Source organism: Vidua chalybeata, chromosome 9 (assembly GCF_026979565.1).
Source record: "Vidua chalybeata isolate OUT-0048 chromosome 9, bVidCha1 merged haplotype, whole genome shotgun sequence".
In the NCBI taxonomy this organism is placed as follows: domain Eukaryota; kingdom Metazoa; phylum Chordata; class Aves; order Passeriformes; family Viduidae; genus Vidua; species Vidua chalybeata.
The window spans coordinates 27,409,584-27,426,815 of record NC_071538.1 but is presented as its reverse complement, the minus strand read 5'-3'; the positions used below and the strand labels follow the sequence as shown (position 1 = coordinate 27,426,815).

General features: G+C 36.7%; 1 protein-coding gene across 2 annotated transcripts in view; it reads right to left on the bottom strand.

Annotated features, from left to right (window-relative positions):
* Positions 1 to 17,232, bottom strand: part of KCNT2 (potassium sodium-activated channel subfamily T member 2) — a 115,555-nt gene that overhangs the window by 56,763 nt on the left and 41,560 nt on the right. For both annotated transcript variants that reach the window (XM_053950794.1, XM_053950795.1), the window contains exons 7-9: positions 16,643 to 16,717; positions 16,060 to 16,143; positions 15,382 to 15,476 (exon numbers count right to left, since the gene is read on the bottom strand). In XM_053950794.1, the coding sequence (XP_053806769.1) occupies positions 15,382 to 15,476; positions 16,060 to 16,143; positions 16,643 to 16,717 (254 nt within the window). The remainder of the gene's footprint in view (positions 1 to 15,381; positions 15,477 to 16,059; positions 16,144 to 16,642; positions 16,718 to 17,232) is intronic.

The window sequence follows — 17,232 nt, the reverse complement described above, 5'->3', positions numbered from 1 at the left end:
ACATGGATTCATTTGCTCAGATTCAGTGTGATTCTGTGGCAAAGGCTCAGTGCTTCTGTACTACAGAACCTATACCTGAAATAACTCACATGAGTAGCAATCCTGCTTAAGCAAATGTCCTCAATAGTTTCTCACATCTAAAACTCTAAACATTTTCCTCATATCCTACCAGAGAATTGTGATGCTAGCAAAAATTAGAAATTAAACTCTCATTATTTGATTGTCCTATACTGCCAATTGTTATTAATGTTATTTCAACAATTTATGAGCCTACTATCACAGATTTCTTCTTTTATGAGAAAAATTGGAATGAACAGTCAATAAAATTGTTGACAGACCACTAACTCTAGTAAATATTCATGGGTAAAGTACAAATACAGTGAAATACTGTATAAAAGGACCATGTTGACTTCCCAGGAAATACAGACAAGCATTTGAGACATATTTTACCACTATAGTGACTGTAACTGCTTAAGGATACTTCCTCAATCTCTACACCAAAATAAAATATGCCTATAGAACAGTTTATTCTTTAGTCTTACTCTGGAAGATATAATATCTCATAAAAGTCTGGTAAATTTATAAAGGTCTTGCTTAAAATTGGCAAAAGGTGCTCACTACTTGCCAAAGTTGTTAATATTAAGCTGGTGCCAGTCTTAAATCCTTGAAATGAAAATGGTGCTGGGACTAATGCTGTATTTGGAGAATGCCCTGCTTTTTACAGAGGAAAACAGTTTTTCATACAAGAAATTGTCTCTGTGGGGTGTTCAGTCTTCTCTAGAACATCATGTAGAGCCAGATGCAGTTTTGTCCCACATTTTAGAATTGGACATTATGGAACAGCAATTCTCAGTGTGGAGATTTAGTATTCATACAATCATTAGACATGCAATTTTCACAAACTCCGGGCTGAATACTAATATAACTGGAGTGACATTAAAGTGCATTTCTTTTTCATTCCTGTATCAGATTCATGTGGAACTATTGTCTGTTGACTTCTGAGTGACAATACATGCAGAATGTGAAAGTGTTGGTAATCACCCTACCTGTGACCCAAAAACCTGATGCTTTCTGACAGAAACCCTGACTCTTTTGTGTAAATAATGAAGAGGCAAACAAAAAGAACAAGGGATGAGCAGAAACTGCAGCAAGTAAAAGAGTGAAGCAACAACCACAAAATACTCTGACCAATAATAAAATGTTAATCCCATCCAAAAACCCTGAAGAGGAGGTTTCAACTTGCTAAAAACCAAATGCTCCAATTCTTTCCAAGACTTGTGCCTCTTCTCAGGTCTTTTCTGAAGTCAGTGGGTTTTTCTAATTTATTTTCTATAAACAATATTAAAATAGAAAAAAAAAAACACTAGTTTAAGTCGATGTACAATTTTCATAAAGTTACTATGATGGAATTTGGAACAATGTATCATGTAAAATATATAAAATTTAAGCATTACAATGAGAAGATGCTATTTTCACCTTACATTCCACATAAAAGGCTTTAAAGCTGTAGGAATTACTGAATTTCAGGATATAGAAAATATTAAAGAAAGATGAAGGTTGTCATGCTGCCGTTAAAGTAAATTGGCAGAGAAATTCCCTTGCCGTTCTTAGTTGGCAACACCTGATCTAACAAATGCAGTAGATCAGCTGCAAGGTATTCCCTGACAGGACAAAACAGATACTGGACATTGTGGTTTCTTAATTTTAAAGGACCAACGTTGTAACAATTTCAGACATTTTTGCAACTCTAATGCCACTTCGTCAGACAGTTCAACATAAATATTTCTATTTTTCCAGGTAAGTTTTTTTCAGAGACCAGTATTCATTTTCATACAACACTGTCTCTTTTTTTTTTTTTTTTTTCAGAATCACAACAGGGAAGGGGAAGACTTGGATTAATTCAACAGGCTTTGAATCAAACTTTTCAGTTCTGTGGGACTTGGAACACAAGCTACAGGCAATGAATTTACTTTCACCACACAACAATGCCATCATTTCAGAAATTAATTTGGACTTTCTCTTCAGATGGAAAGGTCATTTTTGTTTGTTCCAATTTTACCTTTATCCCAAATTATGAAGTTTGATGACATGATTATTACTTATCCATGGTGTCCTTTATAAGCATTTTTCTGCCCCAAAGATCAGGACATTATATGCAGCTAATGGTTGCAAAAACTCAACTTATAAAAATAAACTCTCCCCCTAGGAACTCATGTGACTTCCAGCAAGTGCAGAACATCTTGTTAAGCAGAATAGGGTATTATGAAATGACCAAGTGTATATAAATATTTGTTGAATCTGAGTGAGAACCTTTCTACTCCTGCTGCTGCCTTTAGTGGGATAAGAAGTGGAGCTGCAATTACAGAGCCCTGGTCATTGAGACTGCACAAGCAGGGTCCCTCTGTGGGCAGCCTTCAGCTCAGTGTGTTTCCACAGGCAGGTCTGTCCACACTTCAGCCTCTAAGCTCAAGGGTGCACCTGTATTTGTGTGTGCTTTCAGTCTGCCCAGAGCTTTGATGGTAAACAAAGTAAATTTTGGCAGCCCAGCTTCAGTGTGTCAACACTGTGGCACCCAAGAGCTGGAGCCTGAGGTTCTGGTCTGCTCACACAAGGAGTCAGGAACTACTCAGGAAACAGAATCATGCACTCACTACTTAACCACCAGATACTCCTCACCTGCAGAGTGCTACAGAATTAGGTGACTATACCTATCCTTCCTTGGGAAGAATAATTAAGTAATCTATTTATAATATTTAAAAATTATATGTGTTGTGCTGGAAAATTCAAATGCAAACCTCTAATTTAATACACCCGATATGTTATGTTTTGGAACATCATGTTTAATGTTTCTTGCAATAGTTTTGAAACACTCTTATGGTGTAACAGTTGTTATGCAAACCACCCACACTACCTCAATCAAACTGAACTAACAATTGAAAGATTCATCATCTGAATATTTGTTAAATGTGCATAAGAAAAAGCTAATCCAATGTGCAGAATATTCTGTGAGCTACTGACAGAAACCTTTTGTTAATCTTCAACCTAACTCAAGTCATGGCATATTTTAATGACAAATGCATTTAATTTTATTGTTAAGTCAAAATTCTCTCCTTATCAGATTTTGCATTTTCATTTGATTTTTAAGGATATTCATGGATCTTCCTTACACTGACATCCATTTTTACATCTCCTTGACAGCCTTTCATCTGTCTGCACTTTGAGTGCAACTTCTTTTTGCTGCTCTCATTGCTGCTATTGAAACAACTGCTTCAGGACAAGCCAAGTTAGCTTTCTCCAGCTGCAACATTTTATGGTTGCTAGCACCATAAACAAAAAAGAATTTCTTAGAAAATAACAGATAAGTAATATTCAGGAAGAATGGACTTTCTTGCAGTACTTAACCTGTGAAACTCACACAAGTAACAAATACAGACTGGAGTGGTCTAAAACTTACAAGTGACTCCAATCAACTGCCTCTTGTTTTATCCCCTTTAACCACAGCCATGAAGCATGGAAAGCAGCCCTTTGAAAAGCTCACAAGTGGTATTTTCCTTTCCAGCTTAAATTTCCAGAGACTTTAGGTAATGAGACTTTGGGTAATGAGAAACTTTCTATTGTCCTCCCTTCTGGAAACTATTAATATAGAAAGAGTGTTTAAGATAAAAGGCTGTAGTCAAATCGCATGAGGACAGTGGTGCACATTTCTTGCATTTCAAGATGCCCTGTGAAAACACTGACTCATCAGTGGTCTTTGTTCTCATAGTGTTTCCCTTCAATATTTTGGCTGTTACATGCACAAATTTGGCATCTAAGCTTCTTTCATATGCCTAGGTGTTCTAAGTGTTTGTACCTCTGTCAGTGAGGTCACCCATATAGGAAAGAACAAAGGCCACCAGTTACTGTCAGATCTGTAATCTCCCTGTCAACATTAGAAATAGAAAATCTGGCCAATAATTACAGAGAGATCTCTGCAGCTTGCCAGCAACGTTTGCTGGATCTGGGCTACAATGTAAACCCTCTGCATGTTTAGTTTGTCCTCAATGTAAGTGACATTCCATGAGAGTCTTAAGGTAAAGGCAGCTCAAACAGGCAGTGAGCTAAACAGAAGCATTTGCTATGCTGCTGCTTTACAAGGGGAGTGTCCACACAGCTGCTTAAAGGGGTGGCTTATGGGCAGACCCAAGAAAAGTGCACTGATATATCCAGGGTGTCTATTTAGAACATTGTCTGCAGATTCATGGTGAGCAGAAAGGTCACTGCAGAGTGCAAGATACAAAGGGGTGTATGGAAACTGCAATGTAATCTAAAATATAGCCTGAGTTTTTTTAAAATACTCATATGGTATGCTTTGGCTCTTTTATTTCATAACAAATTGTTAATAAAAACCAGAAGCACACATGAAAATGTGTGCCACATAAAAAAATTTTCCTTGTTTGTGTTACTTCTGGAGAGGTATTTTTACTTCAGAGACACCTCCTTGTTGACCTACAGTCTCAGCTAGAGACAACCCTTTGGACAGTGACCAAGGAAACAACTGGCCTGTGAAAAAGATATAATTAAGCACCAGACTTAATGCTTAGGTTTGCTAAAACACCAGAAAGGGGGGAAGTCTTAAATGGAGGTTGTGTAATGGGGTGAAAATTATAGGAGATAATCTGTGAGGAGATAAAAGCAATATATTCTATCATGCATTACAGGGCAGACTCCTCTATGGTTTGAGTTCCTGCTTGGAAACCCAGCAATTTTTTTAGCCCTGAGCCAGAGGGCTTGTACACCTTGAACTCTCTGTGAATTGTTTGATCAACAAGCTCTGGGATTTCACTGTCATCATTTTCCTCCTGCTCCTCACTACTGTTAACTCTGCTTTCCATTGAAATCTGGTGATTTAGTTGGTGATTTAGTTGAGTGAAAAATCCTGAACTTATAATACTTAAAGAGTTTTCTGAAAGTCAGAGAAATTTTCTTTGGGACACCTGTTTTGACAATGTGCTTGCTTGAAGAAAAATTTCTAAGTCTAATAATTTATTTGGCTGAAATTCAAACAGATCTATACATATTACTCTTTTCAAAAATAATTGAACTCCAAAACCTCACAAGACTCTTGAAATGTGAGGTTTAACTGTTCAACAAACATAAGCATGTTTAGGAAAAAAAACAGTATACATGATTAATACTCATCATCTAACACAAGGGCACAGGTGGTGTCATAATGACCAAAAAACAGGAGACACGTGAGTGAAGAGGGGAACTTCACCCAGCAGTCAGGAAAATGGGATTAATGATCACAACACCAGAGAGATGAAGGCAGGGAGGAAGAAGAAGGAAGATCACTGTGCCTAACAGGACTGACAGCATATTCTATAATCTCTGCTATGTTTTGTCTGGCATGTTTTCCCCTTGATTGCTTAGCCCATGGAGAATATTCAGTAAAATTTTATTCTTACTATACACACACACTACAACTCATAAAATTAGACTTTCACTCTGAATATTCAAGAAGAAGCATTTCATATTTGTCTTAAAGTTGGCTGAATATTTTGTGCAGTTTTTTCTTTTACAGTTTTAGAATATTAGTGAACTAAAAGAGACCAAGTGAAAGAGTACAGTTAAAAGATGACCTGCTATCATTCTTTTTGCCACAGGGAAAGGTAAAACAGAAGTAAATTTCTTTACTGAGAGGGTGTTTGGGCAGTGCAACAGACTCCCCTAGGATGTGGTCCTGGCACCAAGCCTGTCAGAGTTCAAGAGCCATCTGGACAAAGCTTTAAGTCCCAAAACTATGATTTAGTTTTAGGTAAACCTCTTAGGAGCAGGGAGTTAGACTCGATGATGGGTTCCTTCCAACTTGAAATATTCAGTGATTTATCCAATTTTAGTAAATGCAAGTACATGCCCATATGTAGCTGTGCCCTCTCATCAGTAACTTTATTTTTAACTTCTTTGCATAAGATATTTGCATTTACTTGTTTTTCCTCTGCTCATCTCTAATGAAAAGAAACTTGCAAAATACAGGACTGTATTTAAACCAAAAAGCAGATTAAGTGCTCATTCTCAGCAGTTGACTAAGGCTTGTCATGTACAAAAGCCAATGGTAATAATGACCTTAAATATACAAAAAAAGTAACTGAAATGGAATGCCACAAAGAGTTTTGTTCTGAACAAAGCCTGCAGTTAGAGCAGACTGTGATGTAGTGGTACCTTTAAACAGCTTTGTCTCTGGTGTGATCCCCTACTCCTTCAGCAGGAGGGAATGCCCTGCTAGCTCTGCAGGGTCATCACAGTGTTCTGTGCCCAGAGGAACTGACAATCACATTTCATGCCTGCTGTTACCTTTGCAGTCTACAAAGTCAACCCATGGCTTGGTCTTCAGTTTTTACTAATGAACAGTGATTATTTTTAGTTCCTTATCGCTGTGACTCAGGCACATCCACTCTGACATACACTTCCATATGGCAGAAATGCACAACTTCCAGCAATGGGAAAAAATACAGCTGTGCTTGTGCAAAGAATGGGGGCCTATGTTCAGCTTTAGGGATATTCTTGAGTTCCTTTGTAAGTACATTTAGCTATTTTACTGAGGTTGAGATAACACAACTCAACTAATTTACTACTTTTAACTTTTTTTTAGGAGGTTTTAATTGCTAGTGGAAGTACAGAACTCACTAATCAGAGTGCTGTGTATTTGGATTATACCCTAAAGGGTCTATACCTACAAACTACTGTTTTATGTGTATTTATCACCCAAGTGTGACACTCTATGGCACTCTGTGCTTCTACTCTTCACTTCTTTGAAAAACATCTGTCTAAACATTATAGTAATTTCCAATGGAACACCAGCTATTCGGAATAGATTTTTTTTAAATGCATTTTAGATGTGATTGTTTCCTTTTAAAAACCATTGTAAGTGCATTAAAATACTTTTTTTTAGATGATCTCGTATCACAACCTGATCTCTGCCAAAGCCTCTGAGATGTGCTTTCAACATACCAAAAAGTTATGCTTAATACAGACAGAGAGTGAGTGAATAGTTCCTGGAGGCTGGTGTCAAGTTCTGTTTGTATGGCCAAAGGTATATCAACCTTTTTTAACTCTTCACTTTCTGATTTGAGAAATATGAACTTTGCTTAACTTCACACCCTTAAAACATAGTTGGAATGTGAAACAGACAACAAAAGTGAACAAAGCACTGAAGAGTTATGCTGATCCCAAATCACCATAATGAACTATTGCTCACTGGAGAACCAGAATAACTGATGGCATCTGATAACACAGTTAAATGTGTTAGCATAAACCACTACAAACACCAAATCTTTGTAAAGTAAAATAAATGGTTTGTCAGCCTAATGAATCAGTCAATGAAAGATATATTTATTTTTTTTAAGTCTGCATGCTAATGACAGCTTTATTTTTGAGCCAGGAATTGTGAGTGATGATGGTTTGATGCCAGCTACTGAATGGTGAAGTATTTACCACGAACATTCTCAACATAGTTACTCACCATTGTTACACTTGGCATTCTATTTCCTACTGTCTAAAATGATAGGATATTTTCAAAGACAGCATGTGAGTATCAAGTTTTTCTTTTTACTGCAAAGAAAAAATGAAGCTTATGAAATGTAATGCCTTCCTGTAAAGAAAGAGGAGGAAGACTGAGGGTTCTAGCACTTATTTTGTATATCAAATTGACCCTTTAAGGGGAACTTTACCTGTTTTTATTTAAGTCTTCCCAATACCCAAACCAAAACCTAAGGTTTATTTTGCCAGTATGATCATACATATTTCACATCCTGCAGGCTCTAGTTACACTCCAGATCAACTTTCATTCCAGCATTTTATTTTCCAGAAGTTATTCTTGTCACCCTTGTTCTGAAGGTAACAAACATCCTTTGCATGTGTAACATTTACATTTTCACACATGCAAAGGATCTATTTACAAGCTTGTGAGTTTATAAACCAATGGAAAGCCACTAGAAAACCTACATCCTAATAACCTGCATGCCTGCTCAGTTCACTTCCCTGGCTCCCTATGTCAAATCCTTTCATCTGACTGCATTTTTCCTTTGAATGAATCTTTGTCAAGTGTTGATAATTTTGAAGACATGCACATCTCAAATGCATATTGCACATATTAAAATATTGTTGTCAAATATTGTGATTGTTTTGGGTTTTTAAATGGAATATAGCATTCTATTTTTCTTTGCTATTCCTTATTTATCCTTGCTCTTTGGACAATCACTTCTAGATTTTCTCCAAACCCCATTTTATGACACAGAAAGCACATTTTGCTAAATTTTTTTTTTAATTTTACTGAGACATTACAGATTCCTCACAGTCACGCTATTTTATGCTTTGTTCCTGCAAAGGAACAAGAACAGGAATGCATTTAGACCAACTTTGAGGAGTTTTACATGCTGCTTTATATGTGTTGACAAGCCATAATTAGTTAATATTAGCAATAAGCTTTATTTTATTATCTCTCACAGAATTTAAAATACGATTGCTGGAGAAAGGACACCATGGAGATGCAGTCTTAGAATTGTATTTCTAACAGTCCAAATGCTATATGACTCAAAATCATTTGCTTTTTTTCTTCCATTTGTAATGGTAATTGGTCTCTGCTGCCAGAACAAGCTCTGCTTGTCATGGTATCTGATAATATTATTACTCTATTGCAAGATGTCATGATAATAAAAGCTGAAGTTCTCCTAATTGCATATTCAGAGTCCATAGTGTTTTCCAAAATATTGTGACTCCCTAATATTCTCAATGCATCTTTAATGAAATGTAGTCAAGATTATTGATGTAAATATTAGCAGCACTTTTTATCTGAGAGAGATTTTTACATCCCATGGAAGTTATTGTGGAAAATATTTGGAAAGAACCTGAGTGAAATTTTATTTCCTTCTTGGGCAGGGGCTTGGTTTTGAATAAATGATTTGCACTCTCCTTAAATATGCATATTCTGATTACTGAAGTTTCAGTACCTTCGCATGGCATTAAAAATTTATTAGAAGAGAAAGACAAAAATGCTTCAGAGGATAGAGGCTGGAACTTTCAGAAAGGTAAGTAAGTACTTCAATGTCTAACTCCCACCAAGAGTAAAGGCCTTGCAAGAGAGGCTGAAAATTCTTCCCAGTGTCAATTTAGAATATTGATTTATAGAATATATTATACACAGAATAGACTGTGAAATTGCAATTACATTAATTGTCAAAGGATGATTTGCCTGACCTATAATGTAAAGGTACACACCATATTGTACTGAAATACTGAGATACTGTGTGCTACAACAGAGAACAAAAAATGTGGATAAGTTAATCTTGCCTTTCAAATTTATACAAATTTAAACAAATTTAACTTTGCCTACCTTTATCTACATTCAGTTTGGAGCTACTGATTTTCAGATTAACAAATCACCTGCAACCTGGTCAAATGAGCAAAGTTTGTAGCTTGAAAAGATCACAAGTACATGAAGCTGACTAATTTTCCGGGGTGAAATAAAAGAGCAGAAATCTCTCGATCACACTGTTTAACTGCTTAATTTAATATTTCTGCATATATTCCAAATAGGAGAATTTGCTTATAAATAATGTTGTTGACACTCCATTTTAGAGAGGCTTTGTGTAGGCAGCTTTCTAAGCTGTCATTTAGTCTGATTATTTTTTATTTTAAGCAAACAAGATGAGTACAAATGTATCTCTCACACTAAGAAGATAATTGAGATTGAACCTTCTAACCTTTATGACTTTTTTCCACAGATCACAGTAAATAGACTATTTAAATTGTTATGAATTTTGCTGGTGTCTAGTTTTAAATATTCCATTACATCAGTGGCACAGAGAATTCCCTGCATGAGCCATGGGAAAGATGCTGACCTAATTATTTTAGAAATAACTATGTAGAAAAATCTAAAAAGATTAACAAAGGAAATATTATGTCACTACCAAATTAATAACTAAAATAGCATGAAAATCACTGTATAATTATCTAGGTTTCCATAGCAACTGTCTTTGATGAGTAGCCAAAAAGACTTCTGATTGAGCTTCAATACTTCTGCTCTCCCTGTAATACATGATTTCTGATCTGCCTTTGACAAACAACCAACCAGCATACATCCTTATCCTACAATCTTTAAGCAACACTCCTCAAAAGCACTAATCACCCACATGCTTTTTTCAGGTCTGAACTCTTGAACTTAAATATACAAAAATATTTTTCAAGTGTATTATTACAAATACAGAACTACCAAAAAAGAAAATTGTATATGGTAATAATTCTGTTTTGTCACAATACAAATATGAAAAGGCATTAATCAAAGAAACAATTGTGGGGTTTATTTCATTCTTTCATTGTAATTTTCCATTACATTTGCTCACCTTTTGAAAAGCCTTGGCCATTTAAGTACTAATCATAGGCATGTAAGCAAATGGATCCCAGTGCTAGCAAAGGTGAAAGAAGTGTGGCTATCCCATAAATTCCAAAAGAAACTCTAAGAGTTTTATCTGAATTAGTTTCATTTAAATAATCAAAATTGGCAACTATTTTTGGCAACAGTGTTTTCGCATTTGTCTCATACAGCAGATTTCAACAAAGCCACCTTAGGAATGTCTGTACCTAAAAGAGATAAACTCTCTATTCAATATGTGTTTCTCCTACCAAAGCTCATGAGAATGTTGGCCTTGAGTTCATGCACACAGCTTCTCCCAGAAGGCAGTATTTCACATAAACTCTCACTGAATTCATAGATTATTTGCTCAGAAATAAAAAGTGGATATTTTAGGAAATGCTTTGCTGTTGACCTCCCAGGAGCTGCACAGCCTTTTCATCGTCCCCTCACTTAAGGAAGTGTTAAAGCAGTGTCTGAACTCGACCTCAATTTTCATTGCACACATGCACAGAGAAAGCACCCATCCATGCTGCCCTGGTTCCAGGAATTGAGGAGCAGGACAGGGGGAGGGTGGCAACTGGTCCAAAGGATGTGGAAGGTACTGCATGTGCCACTGCCCTACTTCTAGATCTACTTGCTGATGTTTGGAGAGTGCTGCACAGGAATACTTCAAAACAGAAAACAGAGACCCTGTGTTTGAAACAGGTTCCTGACAGATCTGCTTGGTTTCAGAGAAAGAAAAGTACCACTGCTATTACTTCAGTGCGTTGTGGGATTCTTGCTGAATAATTCATTTTGTATTATTTACAGTTACTTAGAACTTTCAATTAATGTTGTATAATATTCTGGAATTTAAATTCTGAAACTCTTGTTTATTCTGTTAGCTCCTGAAACCTCACATGCTTTAGTACTTTAGAATAACTGGATTCTGAAAGACAGAAGCACAGTGTTATCTTGTGCTCTCCTGATATGCAGAAAATCTCTCTCAATCAAACTGAGACTGGTCCTGAACACTGAGATTGCTGTACAAGAATACATAATATCACAGAAAGAACCGCAGACCCCAAAATCCACATTTTATTTTACATTACATAATCCACCAACACTTTTCAACCTACTTAAGGCTAGGAATCCTTCTTGGATAACTGCCATTGTAGGCTCCTGTCAAAATCAACACAGAAAGGTAAAGTCAAGACCTCCAAGGGGTGATTTAGCTCCCTTCAGATCACCTTCTGAGGTGTTTATATCTACTTATTGATAATAAGGAGAACTGGAACACTGAGATACCTTTTTCTCTCTAAAATCTTCTGTGATTAATCCTTTCTTGGTTGGGTGGTTTTTCTTCTCTGACACATTGTTCCAAATCATAAGGTCTTGACTTGTCTTGTTTGGACTAGATCATTGTTGGATTTGTCTTCACCCTTTCAAGCAATTTACTCCTACTGCTTCCTCTGGATGAGAACTGTGAGTGGATAACTGCCATTGAGGCTACAGTACTGGCACTCTACAGGTATTCTGTAAGCTACTGTCTGGAAACATCCTTATTTTCAGATGCTGAAAGCACTGAAGTGTAAAAAATCTTAAGATAGATCTCAGTGAGCTTTCCATAAAGCTTAAGCAAAGTTTGTGCAGGTTTGAGTATGAAAAAAAAATAACTGTCCATCTCAAAGAATTTGTAGCCACCTCCCTCAAAAGCTAATCACTCTACACTGGTGATATATGACTAACACTGCTTTAAAATTCAAAATAACTCTTAATAGATGAGTCACTGTGTCACAGAAAGATGCCTGAAATACTCATTCGCTGTTATTTGTCTTCTTGTACAGTTTACAGAAATAATTAGTATTCCATTTGACAAACAAGTGCAAACATCCATTAGCTTAATGACACAACACATATTATGACTAGGTCTATAATTCTCGCTAGAACTCTCTCAGCAGTAACTGCTGAACAGTCTGTCTGTCATAGTGGAGCACACATGTTTTAGTAGATGCAAAATTGCTCTGGTTACAAGGCCACTGAAATGTTTAAAGAAAGAAAAATTATTGGACAGCCTAATCTATCTTTGACGTCAGGAAAAAGGAGAAAAAAAAAAAACCCTTGTATGTAATCTGTAAATTAAAGATACGTGAAAATGGTCTTATAGATTTACTAACCTGCAAATGAGTTCCACCCCCACATCCATAAACAATTATCACCAAAGATCAAAGAGTGGAGTAGAGCATAAATTTTGTTGTGATTACTGTTTGTTCTATAATGACACTGAAAATTGTCAGCTGTATACAAAAACACAGAATAAGCCTTTTTCTACTATACTCTGAGTGCAAAGGACAGCCTGAACAATGGAATCTAAAAACTGTGAGGTTAGCCAACCAGTTGTAACCTCAGATAACTTACTTTTTTACTTTTCATTGGAAAGCTTCCATCTGAATTGTAAGACATAAGCTAGCACGTGCCTATCTGTGTAACCACCACTTAAAAGATTCTGATGTTGAGATGTAAATGATGCCTTTACAGATGATGCACGAGGTGAAATTCATTTTCTGTGGGTTTCCTGCTAGTTATGGTAAAGTTATTTTGAAAATTCTTATTATATGCAGACAGGAACAAAGCCAATGAGGAATCTTTCTGGGCTTCATACCATATTATAAAATCATGAAATTCCCATAAAAAGCTCCATTCCATCTCTATGTGTCTGCCAAAAAAAGGTGGCTTTGAACAGAAAACCCTGTGTTTTAAAGCTATATTGGCTTCACAAGTGCTGATGTTGCTCTTGCAGCAGATGGCACAAGCCTGGCAAGCAGGAGCTAAGGGGGCTGTGGGGTTTCAATTGAATCCGCCCAGGGCCTGAGTGTCAGCAAGGAGGCTTGATGAGGGCAGGTATCAGTGGTGCTAAAAGCACACCATGAGCATGTCCCTCATCCTCTCAGGGGAAAGTGCTCTGCAACTGAAGGCACTGTGCTCAAGCTACTAATCCAGGCTTAGTCATTTTGCTTTGCTGAAGCCATGGTACTACATGGAGCAGGGCAGTGTTTCTAAATGGAGCCAAAGCATGCTTATGAGAACAGACTGGTGATGACTGAAAGGTTTTGAGTGTTATGCAAGTGCTGGTTCCCAAACATGTTTGGGGGCACTGACCTGGGTACTACTTGCCTTTGCAGAAAACATGAAAGATCAGTCTGGTGAAAGGCACTCCTAAGTGGATAGATTCCAGCAATGGACTTAGGTCCTCCTTCAGCAGGAAGGAACTCATCTAAGTTCTAAATGATGTCTATAAAATTCGCCATAGATGTAACATAATCAAAGACACTAAGTTAATTGATTTGGACTGTTTATAGAGGTTTTTTGGGGTATTTTAAATATATAATCAGTAGTATAAAGAAAGAATGTGTAAAAATGCCATTATGTGTGTTCACATAGACAAGAGTAGCATAACAACACTTGAACATAACTCCAGTCTTAGAGAAGCTGCAGATATTTGAACAACTATTCTCAGTCAAAAAGTGCTTTGTTTCCTTAGTTACAGCATAACTGGGTGTCTTCATTTCATTTAGCTTATTTTCAAGTCTAGCAGGGTCAGTCCTAGGTCAGTAAATAATGAACTATAATGAAGTAGTATCTGCAGCTGTTGAGCCTAGCCATAATTACAGGTGAGCTTGCCACTTTCTGCATGTTTCACTGTCAGTTATCACAATGCTGGTGAGCAGGATACATAATTTGTGCAGTATTTCAGTAAAATATTGAAGTAGGTACGTTAAAAAGGTGGAGCAATATTTACTCAATAGCACCTTGTGTTGTAAAAAACTAAAAAGCAAAATTAAAAATGTCCAAATCCCTATGCATATAAAATTACATAATGTTCAATAGGAGATTAAATATCACAAAAATTCATTACTGTCTGGAACAGGCAGCATTTGTTATTAAACAGGTGTGTGGCCCTATGACAAAGGGTAAAATTGGACCATTCATTTAGTCTGGCTAGAGCAAACTCCTCTTCCAAAGGCCGTGTGCTATGTTACAGTTATTACCAAAAGGGTTAGGCAGCACATAACAGTGACTATCAGAAAAGCAAGCCAGAGAAATAAAATAAGAAAAAATCGAGTTACTGTCTCCAAAATGACACACCAAACTTTATCAATGTGCTGACCTAAAGGCATCTTGTCTGGCAAAACAAATACAGGTGATTTAGCCTTTCCACACAGAACCATCTTCTCTCTTCACTGTCCTCCAGTACACCAGCTTGTATCATGCTGTACACAGCCCTGTATTCCCCCTGAGTATGATTCTCAATTCTCAGGCACTACTGATGTGAAAGTTCTGTATTTTAAGTAAGCTACAGAGCTACTGTATAGCCAGACTAATCATGTAGTCTCCTTCATCTGCCTCCAACCCTGGCTAACACCATATCGCTCTGGCACAATGTAAACATGGGGCAACCGAGTGGTGTTTTTCCTCTGGATGTAAATTCAAGTTTTTCAGGTCTTGCAGCAAAATATTCTTCAGAGTAATACATTTTGGTTATTTGAACCTACTGTCCACTACCGTCAGTACTCTAGATTAATACATTCTACACTGTCTGTAATCTGGATTATTAACAGCTATCCCCTGTAATCCTTAGGGGAACCTGACTCGGTCAAAGTCCTGTGGCTGAGATAATGCACATTCTTCTCTGTCCCAACAGACAGAGGAAGGTGACCTTGGTGTGGGTCAATTTACTTCTGTTGGTACTCTTCATATGTGAGTGACTTCTCTGCTGAGGCTGGTATATGTGCCTGCTTTATCCTATGTTTTTACTTCATCTGTATTTCCTTCCTGAGAGTAAGAAGGATTCCTTTTCCTATGCATCCAGATTCTGTTTCCAAACCTGGTGCGCTCACACCCCAGGTGCTAGTTAACACTTTCACTGATGTGTTTCACCCTTCTTATTTTACTGCCTGGTTTCCACCAGGCAAGCCAAAATATATAATAAAAACAAAGGGCATTTGGCCACTTACCAAGTGAAGATGAGACATAGTAAGGTAGATATTAAAATGAGGACTTGGTTAAACATTGCGGACTGTGTGCGTTGGATGGCTCGGTGAAGATCATTCTGTAGTAATGGAAAATAGGTGTTATTTTTGGGTTGGAACCAGTAAGTCAGGATCTGACTCTGTTTTGGAATTATGCAGTACTCTGATAGCAACGCAGTCACCCAAATGCACTTATGAGTTTGCTGATAATGTAGAAGGTGCAGAAGTGCCAGCTGTGATTCTGTGATTATTTAAGAAATATCTAGTTCTTTGTTCATCCCAGCACAATTCTGATCCTATTGCAAGCTGCCTTGAGGTCTGCTCATGTCTAGCTTACAAATTACAGGCTGCAAAGCCCAATTATAGCCTAACTGTTGATTCCCTGCAATTGTGTATGAATGGCAGAGTAGCAAAAGAACCATCCACTGCCATTTCCTGTATTGGCACAGTAACAATTTATACTAATTGAGATTTCATTTCACGTCTTAGTTTTTTCAAATTTTGATGCAGAAAGCAGTTTACTAATGCTTGACCATTTGGATAATCTAAATACAGATCTGGTTAGCTTCCTATTAGGGTTGGACTGTACTGCCAAAATCCCACTAAAGACAATATACAAAAAACCCCACAACTTTAGAATATTTATTTCCTTTGCATACTTACAATCATATTTTCTAAAGCATGCTTTGCCAGCCAGCAATTTAAAAATACAGGAATAAACAGGTTTCTTAGGACTGGCCAGAAAATCTGCAAGAAGAATTAACAAATTCATTAGAAGCTTTTCTGATGAGGAATAGAGCTTTACTATTCAAGCAGAAATGAAGCACTTGGGAAAAATACTTACTATTAATGTGTTTCTAGTGTGAGATTTGGCTTTAAATAACATTTTTGTCTTCCTTTGTGATTAACCACATGCAAGATAATTAGATAAAATAGGAACACAGTCAGTTTTCACTGAGACATGAGTGATTCTTACATTTCTACAACCAGCTGGTTTATTTTATTGATTGTGCTGTAGTTGGAATTAGAGGGTTTTGGTTTTGTTTGTGCCCATGGAAGAGGAAATGGAAAGTTATCTGTATGACTTCACTCCAGCAGCAAACTATCTTCTTATTGTTGGCAAATTTCTGTTCCCATAGGCACAACTCATCATACACATTAGAAGAAATTTTATTTTAAAAAAGTAAGAGTATTTGTGCAGCTGTAAAAGTACAACGTGCAAATGTATTAATTCAAACATGTTTACCGTGATGATGAAAGGGACAGCATTAATTATTTCCAGGAGAAAGGGTATTCTCAGAATTTGTTCCCAGATATTTCCCTTCAAAGAAAAGGAAAAAAAACCCACAATGTCACAGTCAGCTTACATACAAATTTCTGACGAGAAATACATGTGATATCCCAATGAAACACATGGAGTCTCTCCCACAACTGAAATTCAGGAATATCATTCATCTCAGATTTAAACACATGTGACAAATGTCAATATGGAATATAGATCACTCTGGATCCTTTTTCCTACAATCTATCATACTGTACTTCCCAAGCAAAAGATATATACTTTTAAATCTCCTTCCTTTCATCCTTTGCATTTATCATTTATCTTTACTTTGTATTTTTTCTTTCTCAACTGTTTTGGAGAGGGAAGTAAGGAAGAAATTGAGTGTTTAATATTTAAATTAAATATTCATATTTAAATTAGGACTACAATATCAACTTCTCTGTTTCTGCCACCAATACTTCAGAGCACTTCAGGGCTTTTTGGAACTTGATCTTGCTTCCATGAAATGAAAGGTCTTCCCACATATTTCAGTGAAGTGGCATTGATCTTTTAAT